Below are 27,990 nucleotides of genomic sequence, written 5' to 3'. Positions count from 1 at the left end.
TAACACTCATCCACCCCAACAGCTTAACAAATAGGATTAAAGCTTCCATCTGCTCACCTGAGACGAAGCCACCCGGCGAGCTTCGTCCATGTAGCTCTTCACCAAACGGCGTCTGGACAAGTGTGAGGGACGTTCCACATGAGCTGAGGACGTGTGCTGCGGCCTTGGGTTTGATATGGCGGGAAAGCATCGTGGGTTGTGGCTATGGATGTTTGGGCTGCTGCTTCTATCTGGCTGTGTCGACATGGAGTCAGGTCAGTCTCATGCAGTGGAATGTCTCTCGCTCACCTATTGTGGTCAACTCATCTCTCCTTGCCACCCTAAGGTGATGGACCTGAGGATTCTTCTGAAGACATGCAGCTCCTGTTAAAACATCACGGAGCTATGACTCGCAGGAAAAGGAATCTCATGTTTCCCAGTGGAGTGAAACTTTGCAGTCAGGAGACATTAGACCAAGCTGTGTCCAACCATCTCAACTACTTTCACCTTAGAGGTTTGTTAATTTGCTTTAATGTACTTATTTATATTTTATACCTGGATTTGTGCTTGATGTGCATAAAGCTCTTGTCTTGACACACTTACCAGCTTAAAAACTACATCTGGCATCCTTAAAAGCAGCCGGTTGCAGTGAGGTCAGATGTCACACAGAGCCAAATGCCTAACCCTTGCTAGGGCAGTCATTTAACTATTTGGCTGCCATTGACAGTGCTAGACGTCCAATCCATTTTGACTGGGAGAAGCTGGCAGCGAATGATCAATGGCACTGAAACATTAGCATTCACAGCCAGTCCTCCTGGCATCTACATACTGTATGTGGATGTAGCATTTTGGATCATGTAGCCACACCTGTACAGGTATGTATGCCAAAGGTTAATACTGTACTTTGGCTTACATGACCCAAAATATGTCCACCTTTGTGAGCACCAGGTCTTTATAAGGTTAATTTTTTTTAATCACCAAAAAGACACTTGTGCTATAAAGGGTTGAGACTCCATTTCGTAATTCTCCGATTTTTTGATGACCTAAAAGACAAATCCAACCTAGCTAAATGGTGATAGAGTTTACCAATTTTTGAAACTGAGAGCTAGTTCTTGGGTACTGTTTAATGCAAACAGCCACCAGTTGGATACTTCTGAAATAACCGATTTCCATAAATTATTGTGTAACCATGTCATTATCAACCTATTGACTACAATTGACGGCGATACGAGTTGAATCCATTTTGACTGGAGAGATGGCAGTGTTGATTCACTGTCAGGCCTCCCAGCAATACTGCTAGGAAATCACAATGTCCTTAGGGATGACCTGGTCCTTAAGGGTACCGTGTTGGTGATGACGGTATAGAGCTTTTGCTGTGTTCCAGTGTGCCAGGAGACTGTCTGGGAAGCCTTCAAGATATTCTGGGACCAGCTGCCAGAGCGTGACCAGTACCGGGACTGGGTGGGCCGCTGCATGAATGGCTCCATTAACATCAAAGAGATAGGCACGTTCTTCAGTCAATCGGAGGCGCACCTCAGCCTCATTAGGAGCGTGAGTATCCATTATGGTTGGAAAAATTTTATGTCTCAGTTGTCTTACTACGACAAGTTTAAAATGCTTCTTTTAATACCTCTTTCAGAGAGTTGGCATGGCAGCGCCTATGAGCAGGTCAGTGTCACATTATTGCTGAGCCATTCGCATAATTTGATGCCCTTTAGGGGATAGCAGTAATATTATATATATAGTATATTTTTATTTCTAAGATGGACAAGGTAGGCAAAGTGTTATGTACTATTATTTGGACTGCTTACAGTGTCTCACAAAAGTGAGTACACCAGTCATAAATTAAAAAAAAAATTTTTTAAATAAAATTATACTTTGCTAAAATATAAGATGTGTACATTCATTTTACTGGTTCCCTCAAAATAGCTCAACACATAGCCCAAATTGTCAATATTTTGTTTTGCTACCATTATTTTAGAACACTGACTACTTTTTTACAAAGTAAAGTTGCATTTCCTAGTAGAAGATATTCACAAAAATTTAATGGGTATACATGTACTGTATTTATGAGATATTGTATTGCATTCCTAGAATGCGTAATTGGCCGCTGTTGGCAGTGTCACTCATAGAAAACGATCCAAATATTAGACAGTATGACATAATGGAATAAAAGCAAACTGCTCATGTTGTAAGAAAGACATAATCCATGGAGCAGTATGTAGATTTCAGGCACGTTACCATGTTTATTTTAGGGCCATACGTCAGAAAGTGTCTGATCTTGCCTATTTATCAAAGTCGACCAATGAGTATGTTGGCTTTTTATCATGTGATTAATGACTCAGTATAACATGAGTTTTTGAATTCAACTACTAAAATAAACATGCTTCTGAATGATATTCTAATTTATTGAGAGACACCTGTTCATAACATCGAGAAAGAAATAGATAACTGCCAAAAAGTGTCCTCACTTATTCATTTGGGAGTGGACTTTGAACATTCTATGGATGGAAGCTGTTTTCCATTCTCTTGGATCAACAGGGTTTTTGCAAAGCGCTCCACTTTACATTTTAGATTTGCTATAAATTGTCGGTGAGCTAATGTGTTTTTGCTTTCACACTATCAATTCGTGAGTATGGCAAACAAAATGTGACGACATTATGAGAGTTTCATTAGTTTCGTTTCATATATGTTGAATTATTATTCCAAAATGTATTAGACACTACAGTAAACTGTCTGATAAGTAGGATTATTTTCAAAATGTCAATGTGATGTGTATTTCATTAAAATTCTGTTTGGGGAGGTGAAAAACATAATACAGTTGCAAGCAGGATACTCACCAATAATATTTATTTGAAAATCATGGTAGCTGAAGATGTCATTATTATTATTATTTTTTTTTTTTAAACAAACAATAATTACAATGTGCTTCATGTTTAGTTCATCGGCTGCCAGCATTCCCAGTATATCACCATTAGTGTCAGCCAATGAGTTAATTATGAGAATTTGTTTGTTGAAACTCATAGTTTTCTCATTCTTGGCACTGAAAGAGTAATATGTGGTGCGCACCCTAAAATTTCTAAGCTTCACACGTCACAAACTTTGATGTTTTGTTGACAAAAAGTGTGTTGTGTTTCCTCACGTTCTGCAGTGTTCCCATCAACTCAGGCCCACCTCTGTGCAGGTAGGCCTCCATGCATCAATTAATAAAAAATGGCAGGCTGCACCTTTTCATGGTCTCAAATTTAAATTTTTTATTTTTTATTTTTTTTTAATTATCTGGTGATAATAGAATTGAAACAAAACTACAAGGCAGTAGCTGGGAAGCAAGATAAAAGTATACTTAAAATAATAAAATGATTTCATTAGCCGTGTTAATTTCTGTGGTCGGGTTTATTATCTTATTTTATAATGTTGGTGTTCTCCTATCTTATTTTGTGTTTGTGTCCTGCAGTTCACAGAATTTGCCAGGGATTCCAGTTGGAGGACTTTTGATCAACAGCCAGCCAGGTAAAGAGTCAGCTACCGCTTGAAACATCACATTTAAAAAAGGCATTATTAAAATCAGCACATCCTTCCATATGAGACCTAAATATCATAATAATAGTAATTATTGTAATTATTACTGTCGTAATTTTCGCACTAGAAGGGGCGCCTGATTATAGCCGCCACCCACCAAATTTGACATGAAAACAGCATTTGTTCATAGCTAAGCCGCACCGGACTATAAGCCACACTGTCCTTACTGTACTCATAATATTTACACCAAAAGATATTACCGGTAACACTTTATTTGACAGCGGTATCTTAATACCAAATGAACTACGATGAAGCATTCATTGCTTCAAGAAGCTTCATTTGGCCATCACTGCTCCCTTGGGGGAGACGGTCAATCCCTGCCGCCACCTGCTGTCAACACTGTTGTTGCCCATCATGCTTCCTAGCATGCATTGCAGCGTTACAGATGTAAATAATAATCAAAATTCATGTTCTGTGCTAATTATTTCTTCAGCTGCTGTTTCAGTTGTTTCGATAATTGCCAGTTGTGGTATTTGGTAACACTTTAATTGACAGTGGCGCCATAAGACTGTCATTAGACAATGATAATTATGACACTGTCATGAGCATTAATAAATGCTTATGACAGATGTCATTTAGTGTTATCTGGAAAATTATCTCACTTTTGAATAGATGTAAAAGATCGGAGCTGGACATAAATGGAGTTAGTGACATAATTTGCCGGATGACACTTAATGACATCTGTCATAAGCATTCAGTAATACCAATGATAGTGCCATGTCATAATTATGTCGGTCTTTTGACAGTCTTATGATGCCGTTGTCAAATAAAGTGTTACCTATTAACCCCAAAGAATCAACAAATAAGGCACACTGAACTATAAGACGCAGGATTCAAAATGAAGGAAAAAAGTAGCGGCTTATAGTCTAAAAATTACGGTACTTATGTAGTATTGGTAATAATAGGGAAAGGAAAAGGGGGGGGATTCTTTGTATGGCCGTATTGAATAAACGTATTATTGTTATTAGTAGTATTACTAAGCTTATTGTCACATTTGTAATGATGATAAACATTCAGTTATGAAAGCCTTTCTGGGCACTTAAAGATACTGCTTGAAGGATATTATTAAAGTCCCCCCCCCTCAATAAAAAAAAAAAATTTTAAAAACATGCAGCATGCAAAATTACTAATCATAGGATATTAAGCAAAGAGAAATGCAGTAAAAATATTTGGCCCAATGGAAGGGCTTTAAGGTGAGTTTGTCTGGAGTTTGCATTTTTTCCCTGTGCTTGTGTGGGGTTTTCCCAGGCACTCTTGCCTCAACTCACATTCCACATAAAGTGAGTTGAAGACTCTCGATTGTGAAGGTTTGTGTGTCCCTTACATACCCTGGGATTCACTGGCAACCAGTCCAGACTGTTCTCCAGCCCTTGGCTAAAGTAAGCTGGGATAGGCTCCAGCTCACCCGTAACCCTGAACAGGATAAGCCATACAGAATGGATGGATAGATGGCTTCATTTGAGTCAGCTATTCTGAACTTTTTAATTTATATATGATTATTATTATTTATTTTGAGAGTATAGTCCATATCAAAATATCGTACAATATTGCAAAAGTCAGATGGACGGATGGGTGGAGGTAACAGTGCAGAGAAGGGAAGAACATTTTACATTGGATTGAAAGCTAGGAGTGACATGGTGAATGCAGAGTGCTGCAAGAGCTGTAATTTATGGGGGAACTTTACATATAGAGTAGATATAAAAGCACAATCGTCACAAATTTGATTAAAATAAAACTACGACAAAAACTATGTGAGCCTCCTTTAAACATGCACTAAGCTGATCGAGGCACAAAAAAAAAAAAAAAAAAAAAAAAGGGAAAACATTTATAAGATCTGAAAGTGTTTTAAAATATTTGGGATGGGGGGCAGTAAAAGTGATGTCCTTAGTTATAAAGAGTTATAGAAAGAGATGACAGAATAGTGAAGTTGTAAAAGTTGTAACTTTGATTTTGTTAGCTTAGTATTAAAGAAGAGAGTGAAGGAGAGGTGTTAGAGACATACATTTAAGCATATAATTATGAACAGCTGCTGATCGAGGAGAAGTGATGGGCTTGGCTGTCTGGGCCTATGACAGCTTATCTTAGGGTTAAGCAAGGACAAACCTGAGTCAAGAGAAATATCCTAGGCCACTCATGAATAGTGGAAGAGATCCGGACAAAAACAGTAAGATGAGAGAAGCCTTTTGAGGTGAAACTACTGTTTCCTGGTCTATTTTTACAATTATGTAGTAAATTGTAACAGTGAATGTGAACTTTGAACATTTAGTATTCCCTGGGGGTCTGCGAATTGTGGTCATATTATTATTATATTATAAATCAAAATATGGTATTATTACAGCTCCCTATATTACATGAGGGGACCTGTGCACCGATAAAACAGATATACTAAACCAATTACTTCATCTTACCTTAGCTTTGGGCTTATTAAAAGCTCTGATATGATTGTGACGTATACATACGGTAAATCTGACATTCCTGCATGTGCGCAGCATTTTTTACTTAATATGAATACAAAATAAAATAAAATATTAACAATGTTAAGTTCTTCTCTAGCAATCAGTTAATGAATAACCTGTTTGAAGATTTAAAAAAGTAAAATTCCTGAGGCATCAAGATATGATAGAGATACACATAACTCTTTATGTTTAACTTATCTTAAACTGGGTTCTATGGGAAAATATCTCACCTGTAAGAAATCCATTTACCCCAAAAGTGTGAGGCATCAGAAGCTTTTGGAAGTATATGTAACTGCATAACTGACCATTTCAATCAATCAATTAAATCCTTTATTCAACCAGATAAGCGTCACTGAGATTAAAAGCTCTTTTATAAGAGTGTATGGTCAAGCAAGGCAGCCAAAGACAATTACAATTACCAGAGGCACAAAAAAAAAAAAAAAAAAAACTTCTTGTCAACACGTTTGTTACAGGCTGGTAGTAGTTATCAGAGAGATTTGCACCATCCGAAGAAGCTGTTTTTGTAATGTTTTAGAATACAGCAGTTTCAAATTCCCTTAAGTAGTCATTCCAATTTAAGGTCAATTTGCAGTTTGTTCCAGACCACCATATGTAAATGCCCTTTTCTCTAATTCGGGTTACACTCTGGGGACAACTATCTGAAAGGCATCTTGGGATTTACACGTATTCTGCTTGAGGAACAAAAATACACTTTAAGAGGCTATCAGTTCAATCAGAACTGAAGCTTTGTGCAAGCTTTATGCAGAGCAATCATGCATAAAAATTGCCATGATGCCCTCAATTTCTGCATTTGGTAACAAATTCGCATTCAAGGGCGTAGGTTTGCATAGAGATGATAGGGACAAAACACTACCAACTTTTTTGGATGCTCAAATTGTCACCACCAACTTTTAAGCAACCTTTTTTTCATTATACAATGACTTCAGTAATATAGGTAATTTGTCTTTCCATATGTTGTATGGATAGAATTGACCCTACCATTATTAAGTGAATTATTCTCAATATGTTCAAACTTACATTTACCCCTTTTTCTTGTCGAATCTGCTGGTCCATTCCCCCCAGCCCCAAACGCATGTTTGATTGGCTGATGACTAGACCCCCGCCTTATCCCCCCCATCCAACACAACGTTGGATCCAGCGTAGCACATCTAGGTTGCTATTTGATGATATCTAGTGCGAAGTGCGGGAGGGTTGTCGGAGCATTAAAAAAGGTTAACACACGCCGCAACAGTCACATCTGCTCATTACTTCACAACACCAGCATATGACCAGTGACCGTTGCCGTTTCAGTGCAATGCGCAAAGGAGTATTGCGGAACTTTTTTTGTTTTTTTTTTAATAATTACAGATTTGTCTGCGAGCCAGATGCAGCCATAAAAAGAGCCATAGGTTCCCGACCCCTGTTGTAAACAGTCTGGTGTAGAAGGAAAGAAGGATAGCGTATGTTGTAACTTCACACTTTTGAAACCATATACCTATTAGTGCATTCATTCATTAATTAAAATGTAATCATTTATTTTTTACATTATTTCTTTAAAAATAGTTTTATTTGCAGCCTATGCAGACATTATTTTCAATTCATCATACATTAATCATAATGGAGATAAAAAGTTTAATCCCGATTGAATTTTTTTCCCCATAATTGGTTAACCCACTGATGCACTTTAGAGATGAAAATAAGGGAAAAGAAGATGAAACAGACAAACAATTGAAGCAACGTATTACTCTTGTGGTGAAGGACAATGTAGGCTAACATGTAGTTCCATGTATAGGTTAAGGAGTATTTTTCCCCCGCAAACCCCGCCCCCTAAAAAAAGCAATCAAAAAACAACCACTGTAAATTTCTTTTATATGCCGCAAGGGGAATTCCCCTATTTTAAAAAACGACTTCCTCCCATTAAAAAAATATTTTTATTTTTTTCATTGTTACGTAGGAAACACATCACCATATCTGTGGAAAATGTAGCCCTTATCACCGTCCGCCTAATCACCTAGTTTGGTCTTATTAATGTCCTGTCCCCAGCAAAAAGTGTACATAGAGGTTTTGCTGTTATAGCATCCCTACCAATGATGAGACCAAACCTACGCCTTTGTCCGCATTCATACACAGTGTGCAACTTCGTAAAATGTCGTTCGCGGTTCATCATTTTAATCACATACGAAAGTAACCTAGATTTGATTTGAAATGGTTCACTTCTATGCGACTTGTCCCGTTCAGACCGTCAAGTTAATACCACACTCGAGACACAAAAAGACGAAAGAATCGGATTTGTACTTTGAGAACTGCGGTCTGAACTTAGCGTAGGTGTAAGAGGACGGGTACATCTTAAAAATCTTCTCTAAGTTGCCGCTCGGTGTGCAGGCTGAGGTTTTAGAAAAAGATGTATGTCTTTTGATGGTTACATTGGGAAATCATTAAGAAAGGAGGATCGATGGTGACACTGGCATTGGCATTGCTAGTTACCATCCTAATTGCAGTGAAACTTTTGGGAAATTGCGAAATTTTAAATTTATTCAATACATGGAGATATACCATTTTTTGACTGGCAAATATCAAAGAAAGTGATCAATTTTGTATTAATTCCTATTGTTAAACTATGGTAACTGGTGGTCATCCGAGGTCACTGGTGACCTTTAGATGTCAAAGTGAATGACAACATATAATGATATTTGGGCAGAGTGTGGCATAAATATGTGCACGCATGTTTGAAATCAGTTGTGAGCAGCTGTCGTCAGTCCACTTGCATACACCCCACAAGCAGAAGCAAGCAGTGGGTGCCAGAACACATGCACTCTGTGTCCAGAATAGCTCATTAAGCCTATTTACAAGCTGCAGTCCGGTCAATGGTGGACCGCCAGCTGAGTTGTTCCAGAGCGTATTGCTGGACGAGTATCAGGGTCATCACAACCACAGGGCCTTTGATGACCTGTGAAATATGGGCTTGATAAAAGGGGTCTAGGGGCAGTGAAGTATATGTAGGTGCTCAGTACATCTCCAAATGCAAACTTAGCATGGTTTTATCATGTCATGATTGCATGAAAAGCCAGGTTTGTCCTCATCATGCGTGTTCTATTTGATTAATCAGTTTTAAAATATGTGTATTTTATGTTTTACTCTTGGAATATTGCAGTTAAAGAAACACCTCCCCATAATCAAGAAGCCCCGGGTTGGACACCCTCGCCCTCTACACATGAAGACGTCCTTGAGGGAGAATTAACAGAGACTCCTGTGGAGTTGACCTATGACTCTGTTGTCGCTGCTGTGCCAGGCGAAGCGGTAGGCTGTGGCTCCAACGTCGCAGGTCACTCTGACAAGACCACTAAGGTTCCTCTTGATTCTATTGTAAAGCTTATCTCTAAGCCGACTACCCAGGTTCCACAAGAGGATAGTAGTGCAGGGGTCACTGCTTTAACAGAGGAATATTTTTCTGATACATTTCAACCAGACGTGAGTGAAGAAACACATTTGGAAAAAGAAATACATTCCATGAAATATCTAACTGAAGTTGTGGATAGTACAACAAGCAAGGAAGAGCCATCGTTGGCTACTCAGGAGTTTGTCAAATTAGTTGATGAGGTACAAGAGGAAGGACCTGTTGAAGGTATAGAAGAACGAGATTACAGTCCAACTGAAGCACCCATTGAACCTACAGAGGTAGAGATTAGCCGAGAAAATGTGGAAGAAGCGCAACTTTCAATTGATTTGAAGCTCAGGGAGGAAACAGACCTTTCGGGAGTAAAATCTATGGGAACTGAAATTGAGGGTGATTCTTTGGAGGGAACAGATGACATAACAGGCCTCACAGCAGGAGCCACATCAGAAGAATCTGAACCTGAAATTGCAATAAAGGCCATTCAAAAGAACACTGAAAAGTCACATCCTGAGTCGATTGAAGATGCAAGTCCAGTTATTTCTCTGGAAAGTTGGGAAAAAATATTTCCAGGGACTAATTCAGAGGACTCAACAGTGAAGGTGGAGTTTCAGGAAGAATTAGAGGAAGGACAGCCATCAGAAATGCCAATGCAGAGTTCTCCATCTGAAGCTGATAGCGCAGGTGAAACAGGAGTTTTTTCTGAAGTTGGGGAAGAGCTTCTAGGTGAAGAGCCTGGACCAGACATCTCTTCTGAGGATGATGACCCCAAAGAAAATGTCCAGACACCTCCCGCAGAGGTTATCGCTGATGAAAACCAGTCTATCTTTCCCGATGCAGTGATGGGAGAAGGAATGCATACTGATGCCCCATTCCATGAAACAGTTGTTAAATCCACTGTTGTTACCAGTACGACAGATGAGGCCACACCAGGGAACATTGTGCAAGCCACCACAACGTACATTGTGGAATACAACAATGGCAACTTCCCAGATACCACAGAGCCACCCCTGAAGGCCGATAGCAACTTACTGAGTTTCCCCTTTGAAGACCAGGAGAACTCAGTGAGTCATTCTGAGCTCAGATCCCAAATTACATTTAATTACACTAACCTCTTTTACATGTTCTCACATTTTCAGCTTCATAATGAAATCGATGACACCTTCCTACGGCCTCTGAAGGACCAGATGGTGGAACTAAGCATTACCTTGAGAGAGGAATCCTACAATGGTGCCTTGAGAGATCCAAGTAGCGTCCACTACCAGCAACTAGTTCGGCGCTTCACCCGCAGGGTAGGCTCATGTAAAACCAAGATGAACTATGAGTTGGTTTTTTGTCAAGTATTGACAGTCTCTGTGCTATTGTTCAATGGATTACCATTGTTTTTCGTCAAAGGTTTTTCATAAATTAGCAATATAACAATCCTTGCTTCCTGTGAATTATATTCAGGTTAGAGAAGCCTTTGAGAAACTGCCAGGCTTCAAGAATGTCTTTGTCATTGAATTCAGGTACAAAGTTGTTATGATGAAATCATTGTCAACAGACTTCTGTAAAAGTTTTTTATTCAAAATTTTCCTGTGGTTTTTTCCCTGTTGTCAGGCCTCAAAAGGACCTGGAAAGGTAAGTCTTTTCGGAGTTTAGACATCTACACTTGCTAGATGAAAGCTAGTATAGATAGATAAATAGTAATAAATAATGTAATAAATAGTGGTAGTGAAGTAGGCATCAATACATTTGCCATTTAATTTCTTACCTTTTAGGGGTCTGGTGGTTCATGTCCACTATGCCATTACTTTGGCGGTGGACAGTGATGGCATCTCCAATGCTACGATGGATTTCATCACGCTGCAGAACAATCTGGTGGAAAAGAGCTACCCTGCCGCTGCCGAAGAGCCAACAGTTGTTTACACCATCACCGACTTCCGCAACTATATCACAGAAGCTCTTCATAAAGACAACTTCCTTACCAACAGCAGCATGGAGGCAAACTCTGAGCTGCTGTTGCTGGAGAACGGTGACTGGATGAATAACACAATACCATTCTCTTTTGTCACTTTTTTTGATCAAAAATAGAATAGTTGCCAATCGCATTGATCAGACTCACAAAAAACTGAAATTTGTCATATGTGTCCTACAGATGAGAATTTGTTAGCTCCCGGGAACCCAACTAGTCGGCCAGCTGAGTTTTATGACAACATGGTGAGTTAAAGCCAGATGCACAAAACATGTGCATGAATCCATCTTCCTTCCTGGTGATTAATTCGTGATAATCACCTTGAACAGGATAACGTCCTTGCTGCAGAGCGACCACCCGACGCACCGAGTCAGGAGATGGAGAACAGGGATACTTTTCTGAAGAAGGATGACTTCCTTTTAGACTCATTTGACTTGAGGAAAGACACAAGGAATGAAGCGGTGAGCGAAAATGACGTTTTCATGGTTGATGAGAGTACAACATTTCCAACAATACCCGAGAGGAATCCAAGCCTGCTGCCAAGCACTGGAAACTGTGAGTTAATGGATCTGATGAAAATCTTCTTTGATGATTTTTATTCCAACTACTTCCACTGTATACATTGTGACACCAGATTTATATACACTTTTTTTGTTTCTGTCACTGACAGCTCAGAAAACTAAGAACGGCCTCGAGGTCATTATGGATTATGGATCTGGCTCTGGTTTCTCAGGAGACGGGCAGGATGGAGTTCTTCAGGCTTGGGAACTGGAAGATGACTTGTATGGTGAAAGCCACCTGGATGTCCTGCCGCCACCAGATCTGGAAGCGACAGATGAGGATGATGGAATCCAGGAAGTAGGGGAAGTTCTTGGTCAATCAATAACCACCAAAGAGGATGACAACACTGGTTTAAGTTCCACCTCCTCTACACCTTTACGCACACATTCTACATTAGAGGACTCTAAGCCAATTGGAGACACAGAGAATCCGTTCTTGGACCAGGTTTTATTTACACCACACATCAGCACAAACCCTCGGTTCTTTACCACTGATCCACCGGTATTTTCACCCAAAGGCACCTTGACAGTCGAGTTGTCGGTGCAGACAGTGGAGGCATCTGGCCTCTATGAGGAGTCTTATATGACACAGGACCACCGCAATCAACACAACCTAGGTTTTGCACCAGATGCGGAGGAGACGAGAGAAGTCACAAAAGCTTCAATTTTGCATGAAAACATTGAAGCTGCAAGTCAAGAGTCAAGAAACAAAGGAATCATTACTACTCAGGAGCCTGACAAGACCACACAGGAGCTACCTTTCACAGAAGTTCCCAATTTGCCACCTCCAGATACTCACCATGATGAGGTTGAAGTGTTGGAGGAGCAATTGATTCCGTTCTCTCAACCAAAAACGCCAGTCGTTCCCAACTTTGAAGAAGATCTAGCAATTGACCAAATCCTAGTTGTCACAACAACTGCTGCCACTACTCCTGTTATCACTTCTTCTCCTGTTAGTTCAGACACTAACCCTATTGCCCTTTCACCAGAGAAAGATTCACCATTCACTCGAGTGTCAGACTCGGCACCTGAAGACGAGGACTCACTTAATCCTGAGCACTCCAACCATGAAGAACATGATATATTCAGCACCGTGTCTTCAGAAGTCAGCGGGAAAAAAAGTCCTTCAGCGGATGACGTTTTAGGAACAAATTTGGAAGTCTTTAAAGCAGCAACAGTTATGCTTCCAGAACTCACTAACAGTACAGAAGCAAGTGAAATCATGGCAGTCAAGCGCAATGTCTCTGATGTGACAGGCATTAATGTGAGCCTTGACGTGTTTCAGCATAGCAGCATGGTAACGGAAAGTGACAGCAGTGGCTATTCAAGTGGGGCACAGGGTTCAGAGCTGGATGCGATTGCAATGCCGACTAGACCTATTCAAGCCCTGACGGTGTTCTTCAGACTTCGGGTTACCAACATGGCGTTCTCCATGGACCTTTTCAACAAGAGCTCCCCTGAATACAAAGCACTGGAGCAACGGTTTCTACAACTGGTAAGAATTGTGTCAGACTAAAACGTGAGAATTACATTTTATATGTGACTTGGTGTTTACTGTGTATTTCAGCTAGTTCCATACTTGCAGTCCAACCTAAACAACTTTCAGAACTTAGAGATCCTCAACTTCAGAAATGGCAGTATTGTGGTCAATAGCCGTATGAGATTTGGAAGACCAGTTTCCAAAGGAGTTGCCAACGTTGTCTTCCTTATCCTTGAGGACTTTGCTAACACTGCCTACCAAACCATGAACCTTGCCATTGATAAGTACTCTCTGGATGTTGAATCAGGTAAGATAATGACATCTTGCTAACTTGTTTGAACATGCCCACAACTTTTCTTTCTTAGCTAAAGAAGTGACATTGCTTCTGATAGCAACTGATGACCGTTGGATGCTGATGGTTGGGCTTGAATTAAAGCAAAAATTTGGCAAAAACCCTAATGCGTCCATTACGTCACATTATACGTATATTTCTATGTCATTGCTTTATTGTTTTATTAACTAACATATAGAGTGATCACATTCTTATTTAAAAGGCTGCAAATAATGCTTATGTGAAAGACTTGTTCATTTAACCCTTTCCGATGATAACAGTAGCCACGTTTACATGCTGACTTTTATTCATACCGATTCAAATCGTTCCGAATGGAAATTTCAGATCAGCTGTTTACATGTCACTTCATCTATTCCGATCCAGCGTTTACATGTGACTGCCTTTATTCCGAAAGGACGTTTGACAACTGCCGTCTGACATGCGCAGATTAATCAAAACAAAGCGTCATGTTGCAAAACATGGAGATCGATCGTCGGAGTGCTGCTGTTTTAACTTTAACCCACTTGTTGTATTTGTGGGGTTGTATCCGCTTCAGCTGTTTTGCTCTTTTGCCTTGTAGTAGCCGGTTTTCCACCGGTTTCTAATCTGGTCAACGCTCCGGTCTATTCCGGCTTCGTGTAACCTCTCGTGAACTTTTTTAAATAGTTCACTGTTCCTCGTTTTACGCCCGTCTAAGCGAGCAATTATATTAAATCCTTTTAAAGTTTGAATTAAATACAATCTTTCCGCCAGACTCCAATTAGGTGCGCTGTGCTTGGAAGCCATGTTGCAAGTGACGTTACTTACGTCACAAAGTGACGTCACCACGTCAGTACAGAGCATGTGCAGAAAGAACGCAACCAGACACCATTCCGCTTCCCTGTTATGATATAATTTTACTTCTAATCGGTTAGGGAAAAAGAATATTCCACCCCTGTGAATCGGAATGAAATTCCATTCGGTTTGGGCCTGTTCATTCCGAATGAGGTGTTTATATGGAACACATTTATTCGGTTTGAACAAATATTCCAATTGTAATTGGAATATTTGGCTCCATGTAAACGTGGCAACTGTTGCCTAGCGCTAATGTACGCTAACACTTTAGCTCATCTTATCTTTTGGATTTTATTTACTATTGCTTAATGATAGTCCTGTGGCCGACTTCTTGTAGGGGTTTTAAGGCTCTGAATCTTTGACATAGGAGGCAAGCCATGGGTGGGGAAATTTATTATTATTGACTTGCTCACATACACTTTTAGGAAACGTCAGAAAATAATTGCTTTACTCGGATATTTAATTTTACGTTTGATGGATGGCCTAGCCAAGCACTCTAGTGATACTATCATTTGTATACAAACATGGAAAAGTCATATTTCTATAACCTGAGTAGTATTCAAGAAGAAATATAACTTTGACTCCATGTAGAAAATTACACAAATTGTTTAATGTTGGTAAACTTTTATACTGTTTTAATGATCCTTCAAATTAAATTTGACAGCCTCTCTGTTTATGAAAGTACAACTGCATTTGGTTACTTACTTATCACATGGTCAGCTCCAAACCAGTCAATCCTTACAAACTGAGCTTTTCAGCTTTGGTAAGGTTCAATTCTCCCTATGAACTACTGTTTTAGATAACAACACTGAGATGCACTATGAGCGTAATCATGTGTTTAATACTACTGTTACCTCCAATGCGGCATACATCAGGAAGACTAGTCGGCTTTTTGTCACTGTGTGCAAAGACTCTTGACACGCAATCACTGCAGTGAGGATGAATACGGTGGCGTTAATCTGTCTGGGAGGAACGTGAATGGCCCAGAGTCATCCTGGTCACTGGCCATCTTTTTGACCTCTGTCTAGCACTTTGCTACTGGTCTTATGTACCGGTGTATATTTCTGGCATGTACACCTGACTTGAGTATTTCATTTTGTTGACAACTGTTTCACTTTACTCTCTACTTTGGAAAAACAATGTCAGTTTAAGCTGTACTCAGTACTTTGTCAAAATGGGCTTTTTACTTTTTAACCTCCACCGCTGATTTTAAATTGGTATCATTGACAACACATTTGGAGAAACAAGATATTCCCGGTATTGAATGTTGTGAGCTACAAGTATGATTCATTGCAAATGTCTAGTGACAACCTAAAACAGACCAACTTTTGACATCCAAACTCCGAATTAAAATGTATCTTTTCACATGGTACAGCTAGCTAATTTAACTTTTTGTTGTCATTTAACAAAGCTATAGACAAGTTTCCTGAGCGAAACATGGGCGGCGCCATCTTTGACATTTTCTGAGACCGAATTCCAGTTTAGACAGAACAACATGAAGTGCAGTTGAAGTAAGCAGTGTGTAGACACAGTTAAAACTGCAAAATCAAACCAGAGGAACCCACGGAAATGGATTCAGCATGACGTAGATGAGGCTCTGAGACTTTCTGTGTTGTGCGTTTGTTCGTATCACTTCATTGATCGTTCGTGAACAAAATTCTAACAATCTGTGCAGCCTGTGTTTTCATGAGGTGTAGATTGATACGTTGGCCACTTGAGTGACCAAAATAAGGCAAATATTAGAGTTGCAGAATGCAGAAAGGCTGACACGGATTTTGTTGTTGTAAGGAAATACTATCAGGTATTTTTCATCTAGTTCGATAATAGTTTTGATATCATGAGCTCATCACACATGTACATAAACACAAATATTAGGTCATTCGTTTTTATTGCAGATATTGATCGCAATAACACGTTTGGAAAACATGATTCTATTTATTTAAAACGATTGGTGCATGTGCAAAACAGGTCAATAAATATTTATATTGTGATTTATAAGAAAAATATTAACGAAGGTGGACCATAAGTTGAGCCTTCCATTAGCAAAGTAGAATGAGCGTAGTCTCGATATATGTCCATCAACGTGCAGTAGTGTTGTTGCGAGGAACATCAAGTTGTCTTCCCTTGCCTAACAGTTTTTCACCGGTAAACAAACGAACAAATCTTGTAACACTTGCATTTATGCATTTAGGGTAAAAAGCCTATGTATGACCTGTTGTAGATGAGTGTTTCTTTTCCATTTCTTTATCGTTGTATGACTATAGCAAAGGTAATGATGTCTCAGCTGTGACACAAATGTAGTCAAATTGAACATAATTGAGCCATCTAAGTACACTTACTGATTAACAACAGGTTAGCAGCAGATGGCATGTGTTGCAGCCACAGCAGTACAGTAGTTGTAGTAAATCATATTCAACATCAACATAATTAAAATCATCGTAGTAAAAATATTAACGACAAAAAGTCGTTTCATGTGCAATATTTTAGCTTTAGTATTTTTGGAGAACTGGACACATGAAAATGCAGGGATAGAAAGAACATAGCGTACATAACACAGCGGCAACATGGCTACGTAAACACCCAGTTTTTGTAGTGGCACGGGCTTGGTTCCACATCTGCCTTCATGAACATGTTGTCCTGCCATGTCATCATGATGGCAGATGGATGCGGTATTTCCACATTGTCTTTTTTTAGGGATTTTGATGAGTGATGCCATTCCAGCTCCGTGGTTGTTTTGGTTAGAGAATGTTGAAAACGGAAGTCGCGAGCAGAAATGCAGAAGTAAAGCGGAAGTACCTTAGAAACTTGTCTATAGGACAGGGTTGTCCAAACCAGTCCTCAAGGGTCGCTGTGAGTCCTGGTTTTTGTTCCTACCAATCGAGCACAAATCTTTTAACGTCAGGAGTCCCCAAACTATTCCACATCAGGACGCAGTAGGTGCTAGATTTCTTTCCAACAAAACTAGACAACACTTTTTGCACCAATCTGGTGTCTTACAAGTGTAATCAGTTGACTGTTGTCTGGTGCTGCTTGTTTTAGCAGAAACCTCATTGGTTAAACAGTCTGTGCTCGATTGGTAGGAACAAAAATCAGGACACACAATGGCCCTTGAGAACCAGTTTGGGCGCCCATGGACATTGTTGTTTTGGTTGCCTGCCCAATGATTATAGTTGGGCAACACACTTTTTATTGTTTGAAGTCTCACATCTGTTGTTTATTACGGTGGCCGAGAGGTGTCAGGCGAAATGGAAAGTCCAAACACTTTCCAAATAGAAAAAGCACGAACCCCAATTGCAAACCCTTTGCAAAAGATAAAAAGCACGAATGCAAACTGACACAACACGATCCCCAATTCCTAAAGCGCGATCACAAATTGGCAAAAGCACGAACCCCAATTGCCACAACACGGCAGCAAATGGCTCGCAGCACGACCGCAAAAGGCTCGCAAGACAATTGCAAAGACGATGACCCAGAAGTTAAAAAAATAATAAATACATAAAAAAGACGACACTTTGTAGCTTTTTCTTAGTTTAGCTCCCGCAGCTAATAAAAAGTACCAACTCGGGTCAATTTTGCAGTAAATTAGGGTGATTGAGATATTAATTTCGAGTGATGACATCCCAAAATGGACCCGAATTTGTTTGCGCTACGTTCCTGCTAGCCTTGTTAAGACACCCCTCTGTTATTGAGAGAGTTGGTACGCTCCATTAGCTGCGGGAGCTAAACTAAGAAAAAGCTACGAGTGATGTCCCCACTCGTAATAAATATCTCAATAAAAGCATAATACTGTATCTACAAAACCATTGCAGCACAAACGATTAACATCAATTTTGTATAAATTTACGTCTGATGTGGGGGGGGGGCACTTTACAGAGGCCCGTAGAGAGGGTCACACAGCACATATAGCAATATACAAAGTGTCGTCTTTTTTTATTATTTCTTTATCATTTTTAACTTCTGGGTCATCACCTTTGCAATTGTCTTGCGAGCCTTTTGCGGTCGTGCTGAGAGCCATTTGCTGTCGTGTTGTGGCAATTGGGGTCTGTGCTTTTGCCCATTTGCGATCGCGCTTCAGGAATTGGGGATCGTGTTGTGGCTGTTTGCATTCGTGCTTTTTTTCTTTTGCAAAGCGTTTGCAATTGGGGTTCGTGCTTTTTCTATTTGCAAAGTGTTTGGACTTTGCATTTCGCCTTACACCTCTCGGCCACCGTAGTACGGTTGTTCACTAATTTTTGTGTGGAATTTAAAATTGATCTCAGTTTTTCTCTATCACTTCAATTTTTCTTTACTATAGGATCCCCATTTTCTTAAAAACATTTAAATAAAAAACACTGTACTTAACATATGTACTTGTTTAATATATTTATATGTATATATATATATATACACTCACCGGCCACTTTATTAGGTACAACTGTCCAACTGCTCGTTAACACTTAATTTCTAATCAGCCAATCACATGGCCGCAACTCAGTGCATTTAGGCATGTAGACATGGTTTAAGACAATCTCCTGCAGTTCAAACCGAGCATCAGTACGGGGAAAAAAGGTGATTTGAGTGACTTTGAACTTGGCATGGTTGTTGGTGCCAGAAGGGCTGGTCTGAGTATTTCAGAAACTGCTGATCTGCTGGGATTTTCACGCACAACCATCTCTAGGGTTTACAGAGAAAGGTCCGAAAAAGAAAAAATATCCAGTGAGCGGCAGTTCTGTGGGTGGAAATGCCTTGTTGATGCCAGAGTCAGAGGAGAATGGCCAGACTGGTTCGAGCTGATAGAAAGGCAACAGTGACTCAAATAACCACCCATTACAACCAAGGTTGGCAGAAAAGCATCTCTGAACGCACTGTACGTCGAACTTTGAGGCAGATGGGCTACAGCAGCAGAAGACCACGCCGGGTGCCACTCCTTTCAGCTAAGAACAGGAAACTGAGGCTACAATTTGCACAAGCTCATCAAAATTGGAAAATAGAAGATTGGAAAAACATTGCCTGGTTTGATGAGTCTCGATTTCTGCTGCGACATTCGGATGGTAGGGTGAAAATTCAACAACATGAAAGCATGGATCCATCCTGCCTTGTATCAACGGTTCAGGCTGGTGGTGGTGGTGTAATGGTGTGGGGAATATTTTCTTGGCACTCTTTGGGCCCCTTGGTACCAATTGAGCATCGTTGGAATGCCACAGCCTACCTGAGTATTGTTGCTGACCATGTCCATCCCTTTATGACCACAATGTACCCAACTTCTGATGGCTACTTTCAGCAGGATAATGTGCCATGTCATAAACCTGGAATCATCTCAGACTGGTTTCTTGAACATGACAATGAGTTCACTGTACTCAAATGGCCTCCACAGTCACCAGATCTCAATCCAATAGAGCATCTTTGGGATGTGGTGGAACGGGAGATTCGCATCATGGATGTGCAGCTGACAAATCTGCACCAACTGTGTGATGCCATCATGTCAATATGGACCAAACTCTCTGAGGAATGCTTCCAGCACCTTGTTGAATCTATGCCACGAAGAATTGAGGCAGTTCTGAAGGCAAAAGGGGGTCCAACCCGTTACTAGCATGGTGTACCTAATAAAGTGGCCGGTGAGTGTAACAAAATATTAACATTCAATTAAATATGAAAATAAATATGCCTGCAATGTTTACTTACCAGTATTTTATTTTATTTTTTACAAAGGATATAGCCTATTGTGCACATGTACTAACAACATAGTAAATAGGTAAACTTGTGGCGTGGGGGTAATGGGACTTGAGCTGATAGAGAAAAAAAATGATATCAGTTCTAGATTCCGCACCCAAACTTTAGTTAGAAACATCTGTCAGAGCTAAAACAACTATATTTTTTATATATAAATTAAATTACAGTCCAGTGTTGTGTTTGTTTGTTTTTTTTAGGGACGAGCAATATGCAGGTTTATTGAAGAGGGGAAACAATTATGTGTGAAGCGAGATTTAATTTTGGCAATAGAGATGAGAGCTGCCCTAAAATCAAATAAATTTTTGTTTGTTGTTTATTTATTGTATCAATAATTAACACCTAAAGAAATTTCTTTCACCTGATATGATTATGATAGTTACAAGTAAGAGTACATGCCCAAGTCACTGGATTCATTTCATTATCTCTTCCAGGGGACAAAGCGGATCCGTGCAAGTTCCAGGCATGTAACGCTTTCTCACAGTGTATGGTGAATCGGTGGTCTGGCGAGGCTGAGTGTGTATGCGACGCCGGGTATCTGAGCGTGGACGGCCTGCCATGTCAGAGTATCTGTGATGTGCAGGAAGACTTCTGCCTCAATGATGGCAAATGTGACATAATTGCTGGCAAGGGCGCCATCTGCAGGTAAAACTTATTCCTTTATTTTTGTATTTATTATATATAGTGTATATACCATAAAAATTGAGAACATAAAAAGTGGTGTTTACTAAAATGGTTGGTTCAAAAACCGATTGTTTAACAACCGCAGGTGTCGTGTAGGAGAAAACTGGTGGTACCGCGGCGAACACTGTGAGGAGTACGTCTCCGAACCACTGGTGGTTGGTATTGCCATCGCCTCTGTTGCAGGTTTCCTTGCTGTGGCTGCTGGGATTATCTTCTTCTTGGCCAGGACCCTACGTGAGCAGTATGACACCGAGGACATGGAGGATCCTTTGAGGTTAGTCCAGCAATCACTGTGATTCGGTGGCAGAACAAATCATATGACTGGGACCCCTGAATCCAAATAATAAGGATCATAACATCATTTCACAACATGTCCGTAAGAGCAGGGCTTACATAAAAACTTCAATAACACAGAGATGGTGTAAAGCCGTAATAGCTGGTAGAAATGAATCATTTTGCCATTTGTTTAAAGTGCTTATCAATTTACTGCAAATAATATATGTTCGGTCATCTTTTTTCCCCAATGATGTACATTTATTCCCCTGCACTAGATTGCTGATAAAAGAATTTACTTGTGTATCCATGGTCATTTTCATTTATACAGAGCTTTATGATTAACTAAACTGGCCCAGATTTCACACAATCTAAATTTACGAGTCAATATATCATTTCATTTTTCATTGGTTCTTAGAGATTTATGAGATTTAAGATACAATCCATCATTTGGGAAAAAAAAAAAAAAGTTTTGATGTACAAACAAAAATTGGAGCCACTTTATGATGGCTCTGAATTTAACTCACAAACAACAAACACCAGCTTGGAAGCTGGTGACCAATACTCCCAAAAATTAGGCTTCTGTTGACACTCCCAGTTGAAGGTGGTTTGTTTCAGGGATGTGGCTGCAAGGAGGACCTACAGTATATGCAGGGAAACAAAAGGCAGGGTGTTTGGGAACTCAAAAATGCTTTAATAATTAAAGACTGGGAAAAAAATGTGCAAACAAAAGCAGCGGGGAACAGACAAAAAAACAGGAATTAAAAACTTACTTTGGAACTCAGGAATATCAACACGAGGGCTACGGAAAGATATGAACTCGACAGGATAGACATGACATCGACAATGACTCAAAAAGGAGTTAACAGAGACTGGGCGCTTAAATGCACAGACAAGGGGTAACGAGACAATGAAGCATCGGTGGGTGATACAAGAGGCAGCGGATTGGTGGATAGACAAGGGCAGGCCACAACAGGTGAAATAAATGGATAATCACAGGGACAAGAAACACTAGGGCAAAAACTAAACACAACTTAACTTAAGGCATGACAGGTTAATATTTAAGACAACCACAAATCCACTTAGCTTAATGCTACTGAAGAATTAAAAATGCTAATAAAATAGGGAAAAAACAACAGCAGCAGCAAACACTGTTGTCCCAGACCGTTTTCACAATAATTAATTTCCATTAATTAATTTACCATTTACGAATGGTAAATTCTGTTATAACTCTTCTAGCAACGTATTTGTACACAAACACTGGAGCAACACATGTAGACAGGTATTAAAATTATAATCAAAAACATTTGGCAGTCATGCTTTTTCAACTCTGAACTCTGGCACAAGCTGCCTTCATTGAAATTGTGCGTGCCCTTGGCGGAACTGTAGCTGAACATGGCAGTCCTTGTGATGACCAGTTTTACATGATGCACCACTAGCCTCCGAGGCTTCCTGGCAGATCTCAATTATTTTTCTTACTCCTAAACTGGATAGCAGCAAGCCTTTCCACCGTGTGTTATTACACAAAACCCAAATTACATAAAATGCCTGAGTGAAGTTGTATTTTGGAGGATGTAGATGTTGTAACTTGTTAGCATAGATTAATGGCGAAATTTTGAATGAGGAAGTTGCTACTAAACCAAACAACCACCGAGAGCGCTTAGTCATTTCATAGTGTGAGGGGTTGGCTAGAACTCCAGGTTTTTACTCATGCCAGCAGAAACCCTGTTTAGGCTAGCCCCAAGAAAGAGTTTATTACTATAACTCGGTGAGTCAACAGTAAATTGTTTTGTCTGTGCATGTTTTGAGTATTAATTTTCAAATATATTTCATAATCTGTCCTAGTACAATAAAGGTTGGGAAAAAAGGGTTTAAGTCAAGTCAAAAAATTTTATAGCCGCAATTACTCCAAAACATCCCAACATCCTACGTATTTTGTGACACCATTCAAAGTGATTTATAATGTTTAGAATTTATAAATTTTATGCTACTGACTAATATTCTGTGTTGCAGACAAAGTGAAAGCGTACCAACACTGGAACGTGCCACTAAATTTAATCCTATGTTTGAGAGCGACCCTGTCACAACTCAGTATTACCGCCGCTATGACGACGACCTACCCCAGTACAGCAGCCCCACTGTCACATCAAATGAGCTCAGTAGCGAGGAGGTCCGACACATCTACCAGAACATGGCGCTCACCAAAGACGTGGGTTGGATCTTAACATCTTGTTTGTAGTTTGTGTGCCACAGCAAAATGTTCTATATGACTTTATAATTTAACAGTATAGGCTTGATTTACATGGCAGTTCCGAGTCAAATTGTACATAAATCATTCCGTAAGCGTCTTTGAAGAACAACACAAAAGTAAACGATACTGTCTATTTCCGCTGCTGACTTTTTTCACTGACTGTTGACCTACGGCAGGAGATCCAGGAGCGTCTAAGGATTATCGAGTTGTGCGCCAGGGATCAACATTTTGCGGACTTTGTGCGTCAGACACAAGTGTGAGTGATTCTACTATAAAATAATGTGAATGTGATGCCAGAGTTGACTTAAATCGGCATTAAAAATATTTTTTCAATTTTATTTTTGGAACTTTTATGCGATACTAGTCACTTGTTTGATGACATTTTTCTCTTTTGTTAAAGGTACACAAGCTAAATGCACTTTTTTTCTTTTGTGGGGCAGATTCCTGGAACGACGGGGCAGCTCCACCACATAACAAGTTGCAAGCTTAAGAGGTACCTACGTCATCTGTTTACTGTGCTTCTTGGGTTACTTGTACCGAGCTGTAAGAGGGCCACACTGGAACACAAGTAAAAATAATCAGAAAAATGTTTCATTGTGAATGAATAGCCTTTATATGGTAGACTATACAATGACATTAACACAGTTTTATCTGCACTTTTGTTGGAAAGACTCTAGTTCTGAATTCATGAACAAGATTATGAACACCGCTCACAACCACTAGAATGAGCGCGTTCACAGTAACGTTCATGAGACAGATATATGATGCCTTCAATTCACGTTTGCCCTAAATAGGAACATGTTAATGAAAGATCGTTCATTGAACGCGTTTATGCAGAACACTGCTTATGCTACTACTGCCAACTTTGCTCCTGAAAACTGGAATTTCCTCTTTGCTGGACGAAATCCTTTTTTTTTTTTTTTTTTTTTTTTTAAACTTAGGGATGGGTGAACATTTTTGCACACATTTGATTTTTAAAATTGATAGATGACGCTGATCACTTGTTAAGGAGATGAAGGAAGAAAGTTAAATATGTATGTAAAATAGTTTGCACTGTAATTTTGATTTTTTTATTGATGAGATAATGAATTCTCTTTTTTCATTGATATTTGTAATTATTTAAAGATTCCGTTATTTATTAACACCCATTAATGATTTTACAAATATATTGATCTAAGATGTTTCCGTTACCTACTTAATCCAAATATAAATCAAGCCTCTGCTCCTCCCGCTCACAGTACTTTTATTTTCTTCATCAGTTGACATAATTAATTTAGGGGTGCACGATATCCATTTTTTGAAACTGATACCGAAAACTTCCTGCTCCTCAAATCCTATACCGATAAACGATAATAAATATATAATTTTAAAAATCTATAACCTGAGTTCTTTAACACCAGGAGGTTTAAAAAAAAAAAAACTAGTGGTGGATTCAACATAGATTTGCCTTTGATCTCACCAGATTTTTCATAATGACATGAACAAAACAGTGCGTTTCGCTTCTGCACTGCCCGACAGCAAGCTTAAAATTGATGCACTTCCATAAATCACAAGGCTTGGTCCTTTCTTGCTTTTATGGGAAGACACTCGTCTTAATATTGTGAAAGTACAACAGAAAAATACACATATTCAATACTCAATATACAACAAACTGCACAATACACTTATATACACAACTATTATATGTATAGCATAGCACACTAGTTTGAGCTACTAAAGCATTGGCTGGCTTCTATAACACAAAAACCTATTAAGTTCTGCACATACAGTATGACCCTTCACCAAAGAAGTAAACATATGTTGCATATCCATATGTTATAGTAAACATAAAATACTTACATATATTTCCGAGGCGGAAACATAACAGAAAGCATTCACGATTGTCAATGCTACCGCTAGACAACACAATGTGTATGTGATTGAGCTTGGAATGTGAACCAAACTACTGTAACAAAAAATAGATACAGCGAATTATTCTGACCAGCAGGTGGGAGCAATGCCCCGCAAATGGTCAACTGCTTTCCCCTACTAGTGTGTAAACTGTAAAGCCAGCACAGTACATATTATCGGTCGTATTAATAATGTTACTGGATTTATCGGGATGACGTCATAACTCCTATTATCGGACCGATAATTATCGGACCAATAATTATCGTGCACCAGTAATAATTATTCTTATAAATCTACCACTGTTTTCCTAATATGATTTTTTTTCTTTTCAGGGTGGCCCCATATACTCCTTTATACCAGTCACCACTTTATTTTTGCATTCTAGAATGTCAAACCTCTCTATGAAGTAGACTGAACATTAGGTTGACTAGCATCTTTCTCCACAGAGAGCTGCCTTTGCCTGCGACTGTGAAAGTAGTGACTTGGTCGGTCACATCTTCTGACAGGAAAGTGATAAGTTTTTTTTTTTTTTCAAGACACCTTTTTACCATTGACCCTTTTCATAATTGTCTCGGATCTTTTGGCGATCATTGTCTGCTGGAGTGCTGTTATCCGTGTTTTCTCTTTAAACTGGTGTTGCTTTTTCTCCCATTGCTTCACATTTCACTTCAAGGACTTGATACACTTAAAGATGAGAAATTGCAGGCGCTAAATTGTGTGTTCAATCACTGTAACAGATTGGTCATGCTGTTAGCAACAGGTTTATGACCGGTGGGGACTGTTGTATCCAAAAAAAGGATTTTGCACTTTATGTATCTTGGTGTTCACGTTGGAAAAAGAGTTAGTAAAAGACACACAGTCGACTTAGTCACAGAAATTAATGTATACTGACAATTTGGGGGACGACAGCAAGCACATAAAAATATATATTTTCCTTGATTCAACTCAACCTATGTCCAAAGCAATTGGACGCACGGTATTCTATGATTTTGGGTACCATTGCGTTAAGAAAGTACACCCAAAAAAAACAAAAACTCTGCGAGAGGCAAACATCAATTGTCGCAGAGCACTGGAATAGCCCACAACCAAGGAAATGCAGGGTAAACTGAGTTTTGTGATTGCTGGCATGACTGCTTTTGACAGGCTCCAAGTCAGCACTTAAATCATGGAAATCATCCAAAGTTGTATTGCTGAATTGACCATTCATTGTGATAATTTTTGTCTATGGCATATCAGAAGTGTTTACACGAGCGGAAAAGATCCGTTCTGCCCTTCGCCTCTCATTTTGCCTGCACCACTCCAGCGTGTTTACGCACAGCGGTGCCGTTTGCACCTGCCTTCCAAATGTCGTACCTGAAGACGGAAAATCCACCAGCGAAAATCCTTTTCATGTTTGGCGAATCAAATTGTGCGTTCTTAATAGCTCTATTGCATCTTCTCCTACCAGAATCACGCAAAATGAACTGCATGGCAATTTTGGTAGAGGATATCCTTGTTTCACCCAGTTAGTAAATCAGCTTACCACTTGTTTTTGCAAGAGCCGTATGTATTTTTTCTTTGTTTTTTGCTTGTTCGTTTTGCTATCATGGAACATTTTGCTTTCATTTTCAAAGATTTTTCTGACGCTGCTCACAATCCACAAGAAATTGTGGTGATACTATCTTCTTTTCAGAAACCTTTACTTCTGTTTTCCTGGGTTTGTTCTCTGGGCCAGCGTGACGCCGCCACAGTGCCTTGGTTGCCCTGTTAGCTTGTGGACGTAACGCAGCTCTGGGCCCTAGAAACAAACAGCATTAGCTTTTAAACCTGGATCAGTATTCTTGCTCCTCTTTTCCGGTCCAGTCAGTTGCCTGCAAAGTGCAACCATGTAACCTGCATGTTTACATCAGTCATAGATAAAGAGTAGCCTGGCGATGCATTAGCTTTTTTTTTTTTTTTTTTTTTTAAGCGATAACCTGTTGTCGCTCTTACAAATAAGATGAAACATTGCGAAGATGTCTATTTTATACGTTCATATAATTTCATGGTAGTTTAGCAAAGAAGCTCAAGCTATGGGACCCACAATCCTCAAGATTGCATAATGTGCTATGTTTTTTTTTTTTTTTTTTTGTAATGTCTGCGTCACATGTGATTGCTAGTCAGAATCTTTTAGAACATTCAAAGTTTATTGATTCTGTTCTTATTTAGTCGGACATTTCGTATTTGAAATGAAATTGATAAACTTTGTCGCAATTTTTTTACGCTTTCGTTATGGCTTAATCAATGTAATTGAGGATTTTGAGTTCAGAAACACGACAGTCAATTTACTGCTAGCTGAAAGTCCAAACAAAGCACACTTGAAACAACATTGTACGTCTACGTTTGTGTCCTTGTGTATTGACTTTCCTTGTGGGTTTGTTTGTCTAGTTGTCTATGTGTCGGAAAAGAATCAAAAGAGCTGCTTTGCCGATGACTGTCTTGTGTTTTGTATTGTGTTTTTTATTGGTCCAATCAAAGACCAACATGACTGTGTGGTGTGTTTGTGCGAGCGGCACCATTTTCTAAAATAAAATGAGGATATTTTTTACCACGTCTCCTCACTGACTCAATAAAATATTTGTACATGTGCACAAAACAGAAATA

At 39.4% G+C, this 27,990-nt stretch overlaps 1 protein-coding gene across 1 annotated transcript; it reads left to right on the top strand.

The window, feature by feature from the left end:
* Positions 1–8: 8 nt before the first annotated feature.
* On the top strand, positions 9–27,313 carry LOC130906937 (interphotoreceptor matrix proteoglycan 2-like). The gene is made up of 20 exons (XM_057821683.1): positions 9–254; positions 326–493; positions 1,364–1,530; positions 1,619–1,647; positions 3,434–3,489; positions 9,166–10,469; positions 10,545–10,697; positions 10,855–10,913; positions 11,005–11,025; positions 11,166–11,419; positions 11,543–11,604; positions 11,689–11,914; positions 12,030–13,414; positions 13,487–13,706; positions 20,705–20,915; positions 21,040–21,228; positions 23,241–23,436; positions 23,655–23,734; positions 23,919–23,971; positions 25,701–27,313. The coding sequence occupies exons 1-19, from the start codon at positions 176–178 to the stop codon at positions 23,950–23,952; spliced, it is 4,893 nt and encodes a 1,630-aa protein (XP_057677666.1). The 5' UTR covers positions 9–175; the 3' UTR covers positions 23,953–23,971; positions 25,701–27,313.
* Positions 27,314–27,990: the final 677 nt, after the last annotated feature.

Source organism: Corythoichthys intestinalis, chromosome 2 (assembly GCF_030265065.1).
Source record: "Corythoichthys intestinalis isolate RoL2023-P3 chromosome 2, ASM3026506v1, whole genome shotgun sequence".
NCBI lineage: Eukaryota > Metazoa > Chordata > Actinopteri > Syngnathiformes > Syngnathidae > Corythoichthys > Corythoichthys intestinalis.
This window is presented reverse-complemented; position numbering and strand designations above follow the sequence as displayed.